General features: G+C 35.0%; 1 protein-coding gene across 3 annotated transcripts; it reads right to left on the bottom strand.

Annotated features, from left to right (window-relative positions):
• Positions 1–1,589: 1,589 nt before the first annotated feature.
• Positions 1,590–11,817, bottom strand: LOC104212282 (tryptophan aminotransferase-related protein 3-like). 3 transcript variants are annotated; one of them, XM_009761505.2, is made up of 7 exons: positions 11,433–11,816; positions 10,629–10,935; positions 10,176–10,468; positions 9,316–9,596; positions 2,801–3,004; positions 2,352–2,399; positions 1,590–1,940 (listed from the first exon to the last, which is right to left on the bottom strand). In XM_009761505.2, the coding sequence occupies exons 1-6, from the start codon at positions 11,744–11,746 to the stop codon at positions 2,365–2,367; spliced, it is 1,434 nt and encodes a 477-aa protein (XP_009759807.2). In that variant the 5' UTR covers positions 11,747–11,816; the 3' UTR covers positions 1,590–1,940; positions 2,352–2,364. The 3 variants fall into 3 exon arrangements, 2 of the variants coding, with proteins under 2 accessions (XP_009759807.2, XP_070021201.1); XM_070165100.1 differs by lacking the exon at positions 2,801–3,004 and having other exon boundaries at positions 11,433–11,817; XR_011404315.1 differs by lacking the exons at positions 1,590–1,940; positions 2,352–2,399 and adding an exon at positions 3,458–4,752 and having other exon boundaries at positions 2,882–3,004; positions 11,433–11,817.
• Between the last annotated feature and the right edge of the window lie 4,649 nt (positions 11,818–16,466).

The raw sequence follows: 16,466 nt of genomic DNA, 5'->3' as shown, positions 1-16,466 counted from the left end.
TGTCATTACCATTTACACGGTAAACAGACATGAATTAAAAAAACTAACAAATACCAAATCCTAGAAAACTTAGGAATATTAAGTTTATGTTTATATAGAGAGAGAGGAGAGGGGATCATTTGATAATTCATCATTTACCATATAGAACTTTATTCTGCCTCTTTTCCTTTACAAAAGGCCTTGCAAAGAGTCAATGACGTTTCATATAATACAACCAAGATACCTGTTTGAAATAAGGGTAATCATATAATACGAATTGGTAAAGTTCAAGTCATAATTATTGGTTTAATTGAAATGGTAGAAAACTAGTTGCTCCGTCCATACTCTTTGACGTGATTTTTTCATCAATTTTTAACTATTTGATCATGTGATCAGAGGCGGATCTAGAATTTGAAGGTGGAGGATGTTATAATTTCTTTTAATATACACCTTGTAATGACTAATATAGAGTTTGTTTGGAATATTTGTTCGGTTTATTTTTTTAGTTTGTTCGGGTAATTTAATAGGTATTTTTTATTTGTAAATATGAAAATTATATCTTTTTTCCATCCCCTACTATGAGATTTACTGAGTATGTTATTGTTGTTGTATGAAAATTACATCTCAGTCATCAAAAAGCAAACATAATTAGCATTTTAAGAAGGAATCACACCTTTATTATTAACAACATAAGTAAAATTAATATTCTCACTAGGGAATTATATCTTTTTTGTATACTAAAAATAAATTTGTACAAGTAAAATAATATCTTCAATAAGAAAATTCCACCGATCAGAATAAGAAAAATAAATAAAATCTTCAATGGACAAATTATACCTCATAAGTAAATGTAGAATTCGATAAACTACAAGTTCCAAAAAATTAAAATCATAAAATCTCATGTTTTTCTAGGCAATGCTTATTCATCAAAATTTATTAAGTAAAGAGATTTAAATTGTATTTGACAGTTATAGAATAGCACAAACTTTTATTATAATAAAAAAAGAAACTATAAAAATTAAATTTGATTTAAATCCAAAATTTCCATCAAGATCCAAGTTTTCCGACTTTGAAAGAAAAAAAACTATTTAAAAGATTTGAGATTAAGAGAAATGCTTATTTTATGAAATTTTTAAATTTTGGAGGTCCTTTTTTGAGTGTTCTTGCTAGAGATCACAAATAAAATAATAGAATAGAGGAAAAAGATATAAAAATAATAATAGATAAATAGGAAATTGGGAGGTAGCAAAAAAAAAAATGGCTGGGACAGAGGAAATAAAAAGCACGGCAAAATGAAAAGTCAGACAAGGTACAAGATGAATTCGAACTTGAATTTTACATGCGAGAAAAGCTTTCAAAAAGGTACCATGAAGTCAACCAGCCATGGTACCTTTTTGTCTAGCTTGCGACTGGGAGTGCCAGGATTAAATGTTTGACCTAGTTTAAGAATTTTTTTTACATAAATATATGATAATTTTACCAACTTAGTGGTGCTGTAACAACCCACCCCAAAGGGTGGATCCGCCCCTGCTTGCTAGAGATCACAGCTAAAATAATAGAATAGAAGAAAAATATAAAAAATAATAAACGACAAATAGAAAATTAGGAGGTAGCTAAAAAGGAAAATAACTGGGACAAAGAAAAATAATCATTAGTTTGATTATCACTGTATTTATGGACCAAAAAAACTTGTAAAGTAAACCGAATTAAATGAAAAATTGATCAAACCGAACCAAATTAATTCAAAACTGAGCGAATCGGTCAAATGTAAACTATTTCAACCTCCTTGACTAGTGATAAGTTTACATTGAATACAATGACACCCGTATCTATCAAATTTTGAATCCGCATCTGACCTTGAAAATTATATCAAGTACCTATTACCTTTCACCGGCATAAGCAGGGATAACTCTGCCCATCAAATACCAGGAAGTGGATCACGTTTTAATAGTGAAATTGCTCTGCATAAAAGTCAAGCAAAGAAGAAAAGTTGCTATAAGCAAAGCAATAGCATTCCATGGACTGCTAAACTGTGATTTAGTTCAGCAATCCAAAGTAGAAAGATTGTAATTTAATGTCCTTCAAAGAATCAGTAGAGTTTGGCTTAAAGCAAATATTCTTTGCTTTGAGTTCTGTAACTGATCAAAATGAATGAACAGATCGATTTCTTCACATTATTTTCATCACCAGCTCTTCCTCTTAGTATAAGGATCACGTATTATTATAACAATAGTAGTAACAATTATTAATCGACAATCATTTAAAGTTTTATTAATTAAGTAATTAATTCACATTTCGGAATCCAAATTGAGCTGCTCTGTAATAGATTAAATAGTATTATAGCTCAAAGATCCAGATCGGGACAAGCATACCTAAAAGAGTTGATCACTGGTTGTTGATTGATGGCGATATACAATAACCTAAAATTTTAAAAATACACGTTAGTTAAGATTGAAAAAAAAAAAAAGAAACAGAGAAGTGGAAAAAACATGCAACTACTAAATTTCTAGGACAAATATTAGCAAAGTAGTTGAGACCACGAGGAGTATTATATTAGGAGTTATTATTCTATTTATTATAAAAGTTGTTTGCTTTTCTGTTTTTCAGATGAAATAAAATTGCTATGCAGACCTTGAATTGTCTTTCAAAATGGATTCTATTGTTTAGATGAACTCGACGTCCAAATATTTTTAAAAAAAAATTAATATCAAAATTTTATCCCTCACGTAGTTTGTTTTTATAAAGGAAATTTTAAATGAAAGTATAAAAGTCGATCAGGTCAATATTTCGGGGATATTTATAGAGATAGCTTGTGCAGTACCGTTCTCTTCTTCTTGAGAAATGAATTGTTCCAATCGAGAAATGAGCATATCAAAATCATGCTGACGCGTTACCAGACCGAGCCGAACATAAGTATGATCTGCAAAGAATCCGCTGCCCGGATGACCTCTGATGTTTGCTTCTTCCAAGAAGACATGTGTGCAGTTTTTATCTTCTTCCCTTTTGCACTTTACCCATGTGAATGCTGCAATCAACAACATTTCTATATTAGAACAACAAGCACGCGCGCGCACACATGCACAGAGCGGCATATATCAAATTGTGCACACACACACATGCACATGGTGGCATATACCGAATTGCACACACACGCACACGCACACGTACATGGTGGCATATATCTATATTTGTATTATGTTTAAGTGATGTCGGATGCACCCATAGCAAAGGGCATCTCCGCAGCTTTAAGAATCACACGGAATGCAATTTCAGAGTGATTATAATGTTGAGAAGTATGCATAGTGTAGAGGTTAGTTAGGAGGTTAGACTTTAGTTAGTGGACTAAATGTACAGATGTCAACAGCTAATATATTTTTAGGTAGTTAGTGGTTAAGTGATGTATGTATATATATATATATATATACATGTACAATGCATGCAAATACAGATTCAATATCTCCAAACTCTGCTCTCTTACTTTCTTCTTCCCTCCTCTGTTCTATCTCTGTTCCTTCAATGGCTATTCCTCATTTAACATGGTACCAGAGCTCAGCTTAGTCGAATCCAGAATTAGTCTCATCTGCTTCAAATTGCAGCTGAAGATACGATCTCTTCTTCAAGCTAGGGTTTGCTGATTTTGAGCAAATTCAACAACTTTTCTGAACTTTTACAACAATTTGAGTGAGTAATTCTGTTCAATTTACAAATTTATGAAATTACTATGGCGATCAATGAAAATGAATCTACTTCGACCATTGTTACACCATCTACACCTGATACTCAGAACATTGACTTAGTTCACTACAATCACCCTTTGTGTATTCATCCTTCTGATACTCAAGGTGCTGCTCTCATCTTGATTCAGCTTCGAGGATTTGAAAACTACTCTCTTTGGAGTAGATCTATGAAAATGGTGTTGCATGGCAAAAACAAGTTAGGTTTTGTGCTAGAAACCTGTAGGAAGGAGCTTTATGATCCGAGTCTTCATGAACTTTGGAATCGATATAATGCTATTGTTTTATCATGGATAATGAACACTATAGCTTTAAATTTACTGATATTATGATCTATGCATCTAATGCACACAAAGTTTGGGAAGATCTTCGTGAAAGATTTGATAAAGTGAATGCTGCTAGATCATTTTATCTTCACAAGGAGATTGCAAAACTGACTCAAAATTTGCTAACTGTATCTGAATATTTCTCAAAACTTAGAGTTTTATGGGATGAGTATGAAGCCTTAGCTTCTCCTCCTTCATGTGGATGTCCTGAATCCAAGCAGCATGCAGAACATTACTAACTACAAAAATTGTATCAGTTTTTGACTGGTCTAAATGACTCTTTTGATAATGCTAAAGAACAGATCCTTATGGTTCGACCTCTTCCAAATGTCAACCAGGCCTATGCTATGGTAGTTAATGTTGAGAGTCAAAGGAGAAACAAGGCAGCTCTAAGTGTTGGCATTGGTGATTCAGCGGCACTGATGAGTAAGGCTAGCTCTGGGAATGGAAATAGTAGTTTCAAACCTAGAAATAATCTTGGAAGGCCTACACTACAATGTGACTAATGTCACTTGAAAGGTCATACCAAAGACACTTACTATAAGCTCCATGGATACCCTACTGATTTCAAGGCCAAGAGACGAGGTTATTCAGGTCCTCAGGTGAACAATGCATTTACTGCTAGAGGATTTCAATCTTCTAATCTTCCTCAACCTACTCCTCAATTGTTCTCCCCAGCTCGAGTGCTTACTCAAGAACAATATGATCAGATCCTGCATATGTTGAACAAAGTAAAGCAAGTAGAATTAGCGGCAAATGTAGCAACTATGAACAACACAAGTACTATAAAAGCCTTCATGTCTCATATAGTCAATGGTAACTGGATAGTAGACATAGGGGCCTCCAATCATATGATACATAATTCTATGTTACTAAGTGAAATCAAGGATCTAACTAGTATAGACCATAACAAGGTTCATCTTCCTAATGGTGAGCAGATTACTATCAGTCATACTGGAGTTTCCACAATCTTCAAAACTAAATCATTATAGAATGTATTATACATTCCAGACTTCAAATACAACTTGCTTTCAGTCTCAAAGCTTACAAAGGAGTTGAGATGTCTTCTTGTATTTGTTTCCTGATTTCTGGGGTTATCTTGAGTAGGAAGGTAATGGGGATTAGTAAGGAAGAGTGTGGACTCTAAATCCTGAAGCCAGATATCCCTGAAGACTTAGTGCAGCTGTAGAATGCAAAGAAAAGTACCTATCTAACATCTTCTGTAAATACTATCTCTAGTTCTCTAGTAACAATAAGGCAGTCCATCCTAAGTCTACTGGGAATTATATTGTATCTTTGTGGCACAAGAGACTAGGACATGCACCTCTAAAAGTTCTACAAAAGATTAGTAGTTTACCTCACATTACTATGCAAGACCATCATTGTACAGTGTGTCCTATTGCTAAGCAATCTAGATTGCCATTTCCTCACAACATTTCTTGTTCTACTCTTGCTTTTGAACTTGTGCATGCTAATGTCTGGGGCCCATACAGGGTTCCAACTCATGATGGTAAGAGATACTTTATGACATTGGTGGATGATTTCTCTAAGTACACATGGATCTTTTTAATGAACACTAAAGCAGAATCTGTTGTTATGCTGAAAATGTTTTTAACACTAGTTTAGACTCAATTTGATAACAAAGTTAAGTGTCTCAGGTCTGACAATGGTACTGAGTTCTTCAATGAGCAGGTCAATAGTCTCTTGGTGTTGCATGGAATTATTCACCAGAGTTCCTGTGTATATACACCTCAGTAGAATGGTACAGTTGAAAGAAAATACAGGTCTATTCTTAACATAGCAAGAGCCTTGAGGTTTCAAGCATTTGTTCCACTCTAGTTCTGGGGTAAGTATGTCTCCACAACAGTCTATCTTCTGAATAAATTGCCTACTGTCTTGTTGAAGGTAGCATCTCCCTTTGAGAAACTCTATAACAAGGTTCCATCTCTCCAGCACTTGAGGGTCTTTGGTAGTCTGTGCTATGCCACTTGTACTAGCAAAGCAGATAAATTTAGCCTCAGGGCCATTCCTGATGTTCATCTTGGCTACTCTTCTATGCAAAAGGGATACATTTTATATGGTCTTCACTCAAAACTATTCTTTGTGAGCAGGGACACTGTCTTCAAGGAGGATTTTTTCCTTTTAAGCATTTTATCTCTGGTTCTTCTCCTTTATTTCCCATTTGGGATCTTTTAGAAGCTGACTGCTCCTCTTCAGTGCATTCTCCTCCTAGAACTCCTACAATCTAGTCCCCTTCTTCTGTTTCTAATTAATCAATTGATCTTACTCTGCTAGTTTCTAATCTTTATCCACAATCCAGTCCTTCTCTTGTTGCTGTTCCACCTCCTATTAGGAAATCCTCTAGGACTTCTGTTCCTCCTATATGGATAAAAGACTATGTTGTACCCTCCAAAGGAGTAGTCTGCAATTATTCCATTTCCCAGTATGTTTGTTATGACAAGCTGTCTCTTGCCTATCAGGCTTGTATTGCTGCATACTCAGTTGTGTCTGAGCCTCCCTCCTATGCTAAGGCTAGTACTGATCTTAAGTGGATAGAAGACATGTAGGCTGAGATTGCTGCCCTTGAGGAGTATCATGCATGGTCCATTATTGACCTGCCTCCTAGCAAGACTCCTATTAGTTGCAACTGGGTTTTCAAGGTCAAATACAAGTCCACTAGGGAGGTGGAAAGATATAAGGCTCGACTGATTGCTAAGAGGTATAGTCAGCTTGAAGGCCTGGATTATAAAGAGACTTTCTCTCTTGTGGCCAAAATGGTGACAGTGAGATCTGTGGTAGCTTTGGTTACAACATCTGGCTGGTTTATTTTCTAAATGGATGTGCACAATGCATTTCTTCAAGAAGATCTCCTTGAAGAGGTCTATATGCAGATCCCAAATGGTTTTGCCAACCAGGGGGAGAGTTATCAGAAAGTATGCAGATTGCATAAGTCCTTGTATAGACTCAAGCAGGCTCCTAGACATTGGAACCTGAAGTTGACTTCTGCTCTGAAGGATATGGGATTTGTGTAGTCTCATTATGATTACTCCCATTTCACACAAATGGTAGGTGGTGATCTGATAGTAATCCTGGTATATATTGATGACCTACTGGTTACTAGGAACAATGTGGAGCTTATACGTCAAATAAGGATATATTTGCAAGCTAAGTTCAAAATGAAGGACTTTGGAGAATTAAAATTCTTTCTGGAAATTGAGTTCTCCAGATCTAAAGAAGGAATTCTTATGAATCAAAGGAAATATACTCTTGAGTTAGTGTCTGAGCTGGAATTAGCTGGTGGAAAGCCTGTTGCTACACCTCTTGAGTTCAATCATAAACTCACCTCAGTAGCATTTGATGAATTCATGAACAATGGAGAAGCCTCTATAGAAGCACAACTTGAGGACCCAGGTAGCTATCAAAGATTGGTAGGCAAACTGATATACCAGACTATGACAAGGCCAAACATTGCCTTTGTTGTTTAAGTACTGAGCCAACACATACATGCTCCTAAGCAGTCACATATGGAAGCAGCTATATGAGTGGTCAAGTATGTCAAGGGAATTGCAGGATTGGATTGTTTATGCCAGCAAAAGGTAACAAGGAACTGGTTCCCTATTGTGATTCAGATTGGGGTTCATGTGTGGAAACAAAGAAGTCTATTACTGGTTATATAGTTAAGTTTGTTAAAGCTTTAATTTCTTGAAAGTCCAAGAAGCAAAGCACAGTTTCTAGGAGCTTTGCTGAATCAGAATTCAGGAGCATGGCAGCTACTGTTGCTGAAGTCACTTGGCTAGTTGGTTTGTTTGGAGAACTATGAGTTGCAATGAACACCCTCGTACAATTGTTCTGTGATAGCAAAGCTGCTATACAGATTGCAGCACACCCCATATTTCATGAAGGACAAAACACTTTGACATTGATTGTCATTTTGTAAGGGAGAAAATTTAGGGTGGTCAAATTCAGACTCAACATATCGGGACTAAGGAACAGCCTGCTGATCTGCTTACCAAGAGTCTATGCAAACCACAACATGAGTATTTGATTAGCAAGCTGGGAATGAAAGACCTCTTTCATCCCTCAGCTTGAGAGGGAGTGTTGAGAAGTATGCATAGTGTAGAGGTTAGTTAGGAGCTTAGAAGTTAGTTAGTGGACTAAATGTACAGATGTCAACAACTAATATATTGTTAGGTAGTTAGTGGTTAAGTGATGTATGTATGTATATATATATATATACATATATATACATGTACAGTGCATGCAAATACAAATTCGATATTTCCAAACTCTGCTCTCTTACTTTCTTCTTCGATATTTCTAATATATTCTATCTCTGTTCCTTCAATGGCTATGCCTCATTTAACATATAATTATAATGTTAAACTATGAGACGTTGGTAAGTTAAGTTCTGGGGCCCTAATCAACTTCGGTATCTTAAAAATACAGTTTTCCTTTTCAAGAATTTGGAAGCATTTGGTCAAGTAATTTGATAGGGTTCAGTTTTGTCATGTAAAAGTTTAAAATATAATACAAAGGAATCCTTTCGTGAGTGATGTGTTAGGTTGTGATAAAATAGATTAACAGATAGCATGGGAGGTAGTGCAGTAAATATTAAATAGTGAGAATGATATCCGCATCATTACCAATAAGGATTGTGATAGATCTAGTGATAAGTATTTTACTATTCTTAACCATAAGTTCGGAGTTCATATAAAGTCGATTTTATTAGGGAACACTTTAACCTTCAATGTGAGACTTTTCGACGCGAATAAATTTAGTTAGGTTCCAATATGAATACCGAACATCAAGTGAAAAATAAAAAAAGAAAATAATATACGCGCACGCACCATTTGAGTTACTGCTCTTAATTGCTTTTATTCTTCCGTTCCATTTTATAGTTTAAGTTTTTTTTGTTAGTTTCAAAAAGATCGACACTTTTATATATATTTATTTTTTTTAATTTAAATTCTATCTTTTCATTTGTCTTTTAATGAGACTCTCTTATACCATATAGCAGGAATTCGAGGCATGTCATAAGACCACAAAATTTGAAGAGTACTTTTAATATGTTATAGTAAATATTCAGTTTATGTATCAAAAGTTTTTAAAGAGTTCTTTTAATGTGTTACAGTACATATTTAGTTTATATATCAAAAGTTTTTATTCCTTTCTTACGTTCAATATCCAATCAATCATCACCATATAAAATAAAACGAAAGGAGCGTCAGAAAATGAGTTCACTAGTAGACGAATAAGAAGATGAGAAGAAATATCACCTGGAGATGGTTCTCTTGCTCGGTTAAGAAATGTGCAATACTGAGTTGGAATATGTTGAATGCTGAAACGTTTAGAAAGGGAGAAGATGTGACTAATTTTTTCCCAGCGATCCCTCAAGATTTCATGTGCAAAATTGAAGAATTTCTTGCCATCTCCTTCAGTAACAACTCTCAGAATAGTTAAAGCTCTCAATAGGGTATCTTTAGACATCTCCATATCAGCCTGATGAATATACTCCTTCATTCTATTATACACATTCACGTCCTTCACAACAGCCCACCTACACAAATTCATGTGGATCAGAGGCAGCGGATCTGAAATTTTAATTCTATGGATTCATCAAGTTATTGGTTCATAGTTCAAATATAACAATTTCAGTAAATTTTACGCAGATATATCAAGGTCTAGACAAAAAATTATGCGTTCAAATGAACTCCTCACATCTATATGGCTGGATCCGCCCTTGATGTGGATTATTTGTAAAATTTATTCTATGTTGCTTCTATTGTATTCTATTAATTATTACTCCCTCTGTTTCAATTTAGACACACACTTTCCTTATTAATCTGTTCCAAAAAGAAAGATATATTTCTATAATTGGAAATAATTCAACTATAAACTTTTTATTTTACTCATCGTACTCTTAATGAGAAGTTTTTCTAACCACACAAATGTCATGGCCCCACAAACCTTTTACCCCTTAAGCTTTTAAGACCACAAGTTTCAAAGTCTCCCTTTTTTTCTCTTAAATTCCATGCCGAGTCTATCTACCTCATCTAAATTGAAACAAAGGGAGTAATTTAGACTAAATATATAATTTCATACGAAAAGCAATTTAGATTAAACGTTGGTATATTACCCGAGTCTGGTTCCAGCATGACCAGTTAGCTTAGACAAGGAGAAAATCATGAGATCATCATCAGCAGGAGCTGGAATTGCTGTGAACTGAGGCCAATAATAGACCCTATCAAAAATGTACTTCACATTCGGGCCGCCTTTCAGAACTGGACCTTCTAAATTCCCTTCTGGATTGCTTGGTGAAGTCACAAACTCAAACACATCTCCACCAACATCAGTGTCGTTCAACATGGATGGATCTCCTATAAACTCATAATGTCGTGTTTGCAAGTAGTCCGTTTGAAGCTTATAGAACTGAGAAAATCAAAACCAAAATTCTTAAAGAATTTAACTTTTATATGCATCGCCAAAGTAAAAAAATTATACAAGTTAAATCCATATTCAAAACTCAAGGATGATGTACAACTTTTTCATAGAATAGATGGATGTCAGTAATGGAGAAGAAGGTACGAACCGGATAATGAGGAGGTTTCGCGAAAAATTTTGCAGGGTAAGGTGAGGAAGAATAATTCTCCATGGAAAGAGAATGAACTACAGCATTGAGTAGGCGACTAGCGCCTACACCAATAGCGATGTATCTTCCATCTGTAATTGCGTTCTTTGCAACTGAATGTAACTTCCTTATGGTTTTCTCGAGCTCCTGGGAAAGGTGAGAGGTTGGATCAGGAAAGGAATAAGCCATTCTATGCCAACCTGCTATCACTACTGCACTGCTTTCTGCATTTTCCATCCAGAATGGCTCATAGAATAGGGGATCCCAACTACATTAATGAGTTAAAAAGATTTGTTACTATTGGTAGGGTCGAAACCAGAATTTTTATTAGAGGGATTCAAAATACAAAAAAAAAAAAGTAAAAGTCTACCTATATCCTAGCCACTCCGGACCCACTGGGTTGTTGATGTTATTGTACAAAGAAGTCAACGCGATTCAACATAACAATAACAACGACAATAACATACCAAGTGCAATGACTGCAATCTCAGACAGTAAGGTCTGGGAAGGGTAATGTGTACGCAGGCCTTACCGCTATCTTATGAGGGGAGAGAGGTTGTTTCCATTAGACCCTCGGCTCAAAAGCTGGGATTCAACATATACCATAGATCAATAAAAGATAATTTTGGCCTAGTATATTTTCCTGCGAAGGGGGTTCGGATGAATTTCCTTCCGTACCCCTAGCTCCGCCTATGCTTATTACAAAGAAATCTAAATAAGAAAGGTAAGTGTAATATCGTAAACCATAAGGGAGATCAGTATTACCCGAAAGCATTAGCAGAACAGTTGGGGATAAGTAAAGAGCAATCAGGTCCAGCATAACAAGTATAACATTCACAAGTAGGAATTCCATCTACAACAAGGCCATCAAGATAGGCTTTTCCATGGCCTGAGCATGAAATTGAGGCTACTGCTTCTGCTTCCTCTGCTGCTCTCTGGCTCCAACTCAGCTTCCTCTTCTCCTGCTCGCTGCATTTGCTCTTTGACTCCAACTCTTTAATAAAAAAGAATATATTCATCATCAACAGTATTAAAACCAAGAGATACAAAACATAGTTACACCTCTGAATCTTTGCCATATCTCCGTTTTGGGTTTCCTTTCTTCTTTGAAATGTTTGTGACTCTCTGTAGCAAAAGAGTAGTATATTTGTTGGGAAAGAATGTCCCACATGGAAACATTAATATCCACAATATTAATATCCACGGTAACTAACAAGAATACGACAGTAAACACAACGTGGAAAATGTAATATATGAGTGGAACAACATAATTTTAGCATTATAGTGAGAAATTTTCCACTCGCAAAAGACTACTACACAAAGTCTGGAGAGACTATTACACATTAAAAAATAACAACTCTGTTATGAATAGTTTGTACATTGGATACTACTTTGGATACTACATTGGATGTTCATGTTGTGAATAACTTAAAAGATTAAATTTCCTACTTTATGTCCATCATCTTTACTTTTTATGCCTATAAAAGGCCATGTAATTGCAATGGAAAAATACATCAAAGTGAAAGAAGAAAACACTTCTCCCTTCTTTCTATCTCTTCTTATTTACATTTTACTGCATTACTTTTATTTTATAACACGTTATCAGCACGAAGCTCTAATTTTATTCTTAACTCCCGCTAAGTTGAGCCATATTTTAAGGTATGTATCATTGTAATCATCTTATTTATGGCAGTACATATCATATGCTCACTGTTTGCAGATTACTTGTGCGCTTGGGCATCTTAAATAGTTTAAGTACATTGCAGTGATTAAATAACTATTTCCTTCCGTGCTCAACTCTTAGAGGACCTCAAAGTCATCAAACTAGCTATGCACTAATGTCATGGACTCCCTGGATCAAAACATATCTTTAAGGCATTTTGAAGAACTGTGAGAAATGAATTGACAAGCAATAATTTTTTAATTACTTTATATTTATTGGAACATATAAATAATGTTAGTCACGTTCAATTCTATTAACACATATATATCAATAATATAAAGTGAAATGAAACAAGTATGTAATTTCTACTTTATGGCAAGAATAAAATGAAATAGTAGATTGTTAACATGATATAGCTCTATTTTCATTTCTTTTACCTTAATCGTTTTGTTTTCATTAATTGTTTATTATTATAATTATTTCTCTAACTTATTCATCTTTTATGATAGTTTTCACTATGTCAAATTTATCAAAACTTGAATTTGTGGCACTTGACATCACCGGAAGGAACTATTTATCATGGGTTCTTGATGCTGAAATTCACCTTGACGCTAAAGGTCTTGGAAATACTATTATACAAGGAAATGAAGCATCAAATCAGGATAAAGCGAAGGCCATGATTTTCCTTCGTCATCATCTACATGAAGGGTTAAAAACTGAATATTTAACCGTAAAAGATCCACTTGAATTATGGATTAATTTGAAGGATCGATATGACCACCTAAAACTTACGGTATTACCGAAAGCTCGGTATGAGTGGATACATTTAAGGTTGCAAGACTTTAAAACCGTAAGTGAGTATAATTCTGCTATCTTTAAAGTAAGTTCTCTATTAAAATTATGTGGAGACACTATCACAGATGAGGACTTATTGGAAAAAATATTTTCTACTTTTCACGCTTCAAATGTGGTGCTACAACAACAATACCGTGAAAAAGGTTTTAAGAAATATTCTGAGTTAATCACATGCCTACTTGTGGCTGAACAGAATAATACTCTATTAATGAAAAATCATGAAGCTCGTCTCACTGGGTCAGCTCCATTTCCGGAAGTGAATGTTGTAGCAACATATGATAAGTTTGAAAGAAAACAAAATAATTATCGTGGTCGTGGACATGGTCGTAAACGTGGACGTGGCAGGGGGCGAAACAATTATCGTCATTATGGTGGAAATAAATTGGAGAACAATAAGGGTTCTCAAATTAATCATTCAAAAGGTAAAGCTAGTATGTGTCACCGATGTGGTATGAGAGGTCATTGGGCACGCATTTGTCGTACGCCAGAACATTTTGTCAAACTTTATCAAGCCTCCCTCAAGAAAAAAGAAAATAATGTGGAGGCACACTTGACCTTTCAAAATAATGATGATGAAGCAGGTCCCTCAAATAAATATGATTCTAAGGCACATCTTGCATATAAAGATGATGATTTTGAAGGCCTAACAAATATTACTCATTTAGAAGTTGGAGACTTCTTTGAGGATATTGACTGAAGAACTAATCATCTTACTGGGGAATGAAGCTATAAAAGTTGTTATTTTTATGTTTGCAACTAGTTTATTTTTCTTGAGTGTATTTTCCTAATGCATCATGTGTTGCTAGTTTCTACATTCCTAATGTATTTCTTAATGTTTTTTTTCCGCTTGTCTTTCATATTTCTTATGATGTATTATTTGTTTTTTTATGAAGAATATGAAAATTCCCCAGTCTTCAGTTGAACTCAAGATTAATAAAGATGATATATGTCTTCTGGATAGTGCTACAACACACACTATTTTAAAAGATAAGAGATATTTCTCTTATTTGGTAATGAAAGAAGCGAATGTTAATACAATATCCGGTAGTACAAGATTAATTGAAGGTTCTGGAAGAGCCAATTTATTACTACCAGGAGGAACAAATTTGGCTATTGATGAAGCACTATATTGTAGTAAATCTCAAAGAAACTTATTAAGTTTCAAAGATATTCGCCAAAATGGCTATCATATTGAGACTACAAATGATGAAAAGATTGAATATCTTTATATTACTACAATAATGTCCGGTAAGAAATATGTGCTTGAAATGTTACCTGCTCTTTCCTCCGGCTTATACTACACAAGTATTAGCAGGATTGAAACACATGCCATAGTAAACGAGAAGTTTACTAATCAAGATAATTTTATTATTTGGCATGACCGGTTGGGCCATCCTGGTTCTAATATGATGCGTAAAATAATTGAGAATTCACATGGACATGCAATGAAGAATCAGAAGATTCTTCAATTTAAGGAATTCTCTTGTGCTGCGTGTTCTCAAGGAAAATTAATTATTAGACCATCAACTATTAAAGTTAGGATGGAATCCCCTGCATTTCTGGAACGTATACAGGGTGATATATGTGGGCCCATTCACCCTCCATGTGGACCATTCAAATATTATATGGTTTTGGTAGATGCATCTACAAGATGGTCACATGTGTGCTTACTATCAACTTGCAATATGACATTTGTGAGATTGTTGGCTCAAATAATAAAGCTAAGAGCACAATTTCCAGATTATGCAATTAAGACAATTCGTCTTGATAATGCTGGTGAGTTTATATCCCAAGCCTTTAATGATTATTGTATTTCAAATTGGATAACAATTGAGCATCCGGTTGCTCATGTTCATACACAAAATGATCTAGCAGAATCATTGATCAAACGCCTCTAATTAATTGCTAGACCAATGCTTATGAGAACAAAACTTTCCATTTCAGTATGGGGTCATTCTATTTTGCACGCAGCAGCACTTGTGCGGATAAGGCCCACAAGTTATCATAAAGCCTCCCCATTGCAATTGGCTTTTGGTCAGGAGCCAAATATTTCCCATCTTAGGATCTTTGGTTGTGCGATATATGTTCCAATTGCTCCACCACAATGCACAAAGATGGGTCCTCAAAGAAGGTTGGGGATATATGTTGGATATGAATCTCCTTCTATTATAAAATATCTAGAGCCGATGACTGGAAATTTATTTACGGCAAGATTTTCTGATTGCCATTTTGATGAATCAGTATTTCCAACATTAGGGGGAGAAAATAAGCAGCTGAAAAAGAAGATAGATTGGAATGCATTATCACTGTCTCATTTAGATCCTCGAACATATCAATGTGAACAAGAGGTTCAAAAGATTATTCATTTACAAAATATTGCAAATCAATTGCCAGATGCATTCACCTACCTACCAAGGGTGACTAAGTCACTTATTCCAGCTGTTAATGCTCCAATTCGAGTTGATATCCCGGCAGGACAATTAATTAAAGCAAATGAGTCTAAGCCATGCTTGAAACGTGGTAGACCAATCGGTTCTAAAGATAAAAATCCTCGAAGAAGAAAAGGAGCAAGTGATCAAAATGAACATAACACAGAGGTAGTGGCTCAAGAAGAGCCCCAAGACGTAACAAATGATAAGACCTTAGGAGAGGTCCAGGTACCTGAAAATAATAAAAATGAAGAGATATCAATAAGTTATGTCTCAACCGGGAAAAGATGGAACCGAAATAATATTGTTATCGATAATATTTTTGCTTATAATGTTGCTGTTGAAATAATGTAACAAGATGAGGATTACCAAAATCTGTCAATAAATGTAGACAGAGAAATGATTGGCCAAAATGGAAAGACGTTATCCAGGCAGAGTTAACTTCACTTGGAAAACGTGAAATCTTCGGACCCATAGTTCGAACACCTGAAGGCATAAAGCCAGTAGGTATAAATGGGTTTTTGTGCAAAAACGAAATGATAAAAATGAAGTCGTTAGATATAAAGCGCGACTTGTGGCACAAGGGTTTCCCCAAAAGCCTGGAATTGATTATATGGAGACATATTCTCCTATAGTGGATGCTATCACCTTCAGGTATCTCATAAATATGGCACTGCAAGAAAAACTTGATATGCATCTAATGGATGTTGTTACAGCCTATTTGTATGGATCATTAGACAACAAAATTTTTATGAAAGTACCTGAGGGATTTAAAGTACTAGAAGCATATAAAAGTTTTCAAGAAACTTGTTCAATAAAGCTTCAGAAATCTTTATACGGATTGAAACAATC

Source organism: Nicotiana sylvestris, chromosome 12 (genome assembly GCF_000393655.2).
Source record: "Nicotiana sylvestris chromosome 12, ASM39365v2, whole genome shotgun sequence".
Lineage (NCBI taxonomy): Eukaryota > Viridiplantae > Streptophyta > Magnoliopsida > Solanales > Solanaceae > Nicotiana > Nicotiana sylvestris.
The sequence above is the reverse complement of the archived record's forward strand: the minus strand, read 5'-3'. Positions and strand labels throughout refer to the sequence as shown.

Excerpts from the sequence above, each read along its gene's own strand:
- LOC104212282 (XM_009761505.2), bottom strand. The coding sequence starts at position 11,746 with ATGGCAAAGATTCAGAGGTGTAACTATGTTTTGTATCTCTTGGTTTTA. Across the intron at positions 9,597-10,175 it reads CATGCTGGAACCAGACTCGG|GTGGGCTGTTGTGAAGGACG; the intron begins GTAATATACCAA and ends GAATTTGTGTAG. Across the intron at positions 3,005-9,315 it reads AGCAAGAGAACCATCTCCAG|CATTCACATGGGTAAAGTGC; the intron begins GTGATATTTCTT and ends TGTTGATTGCAG.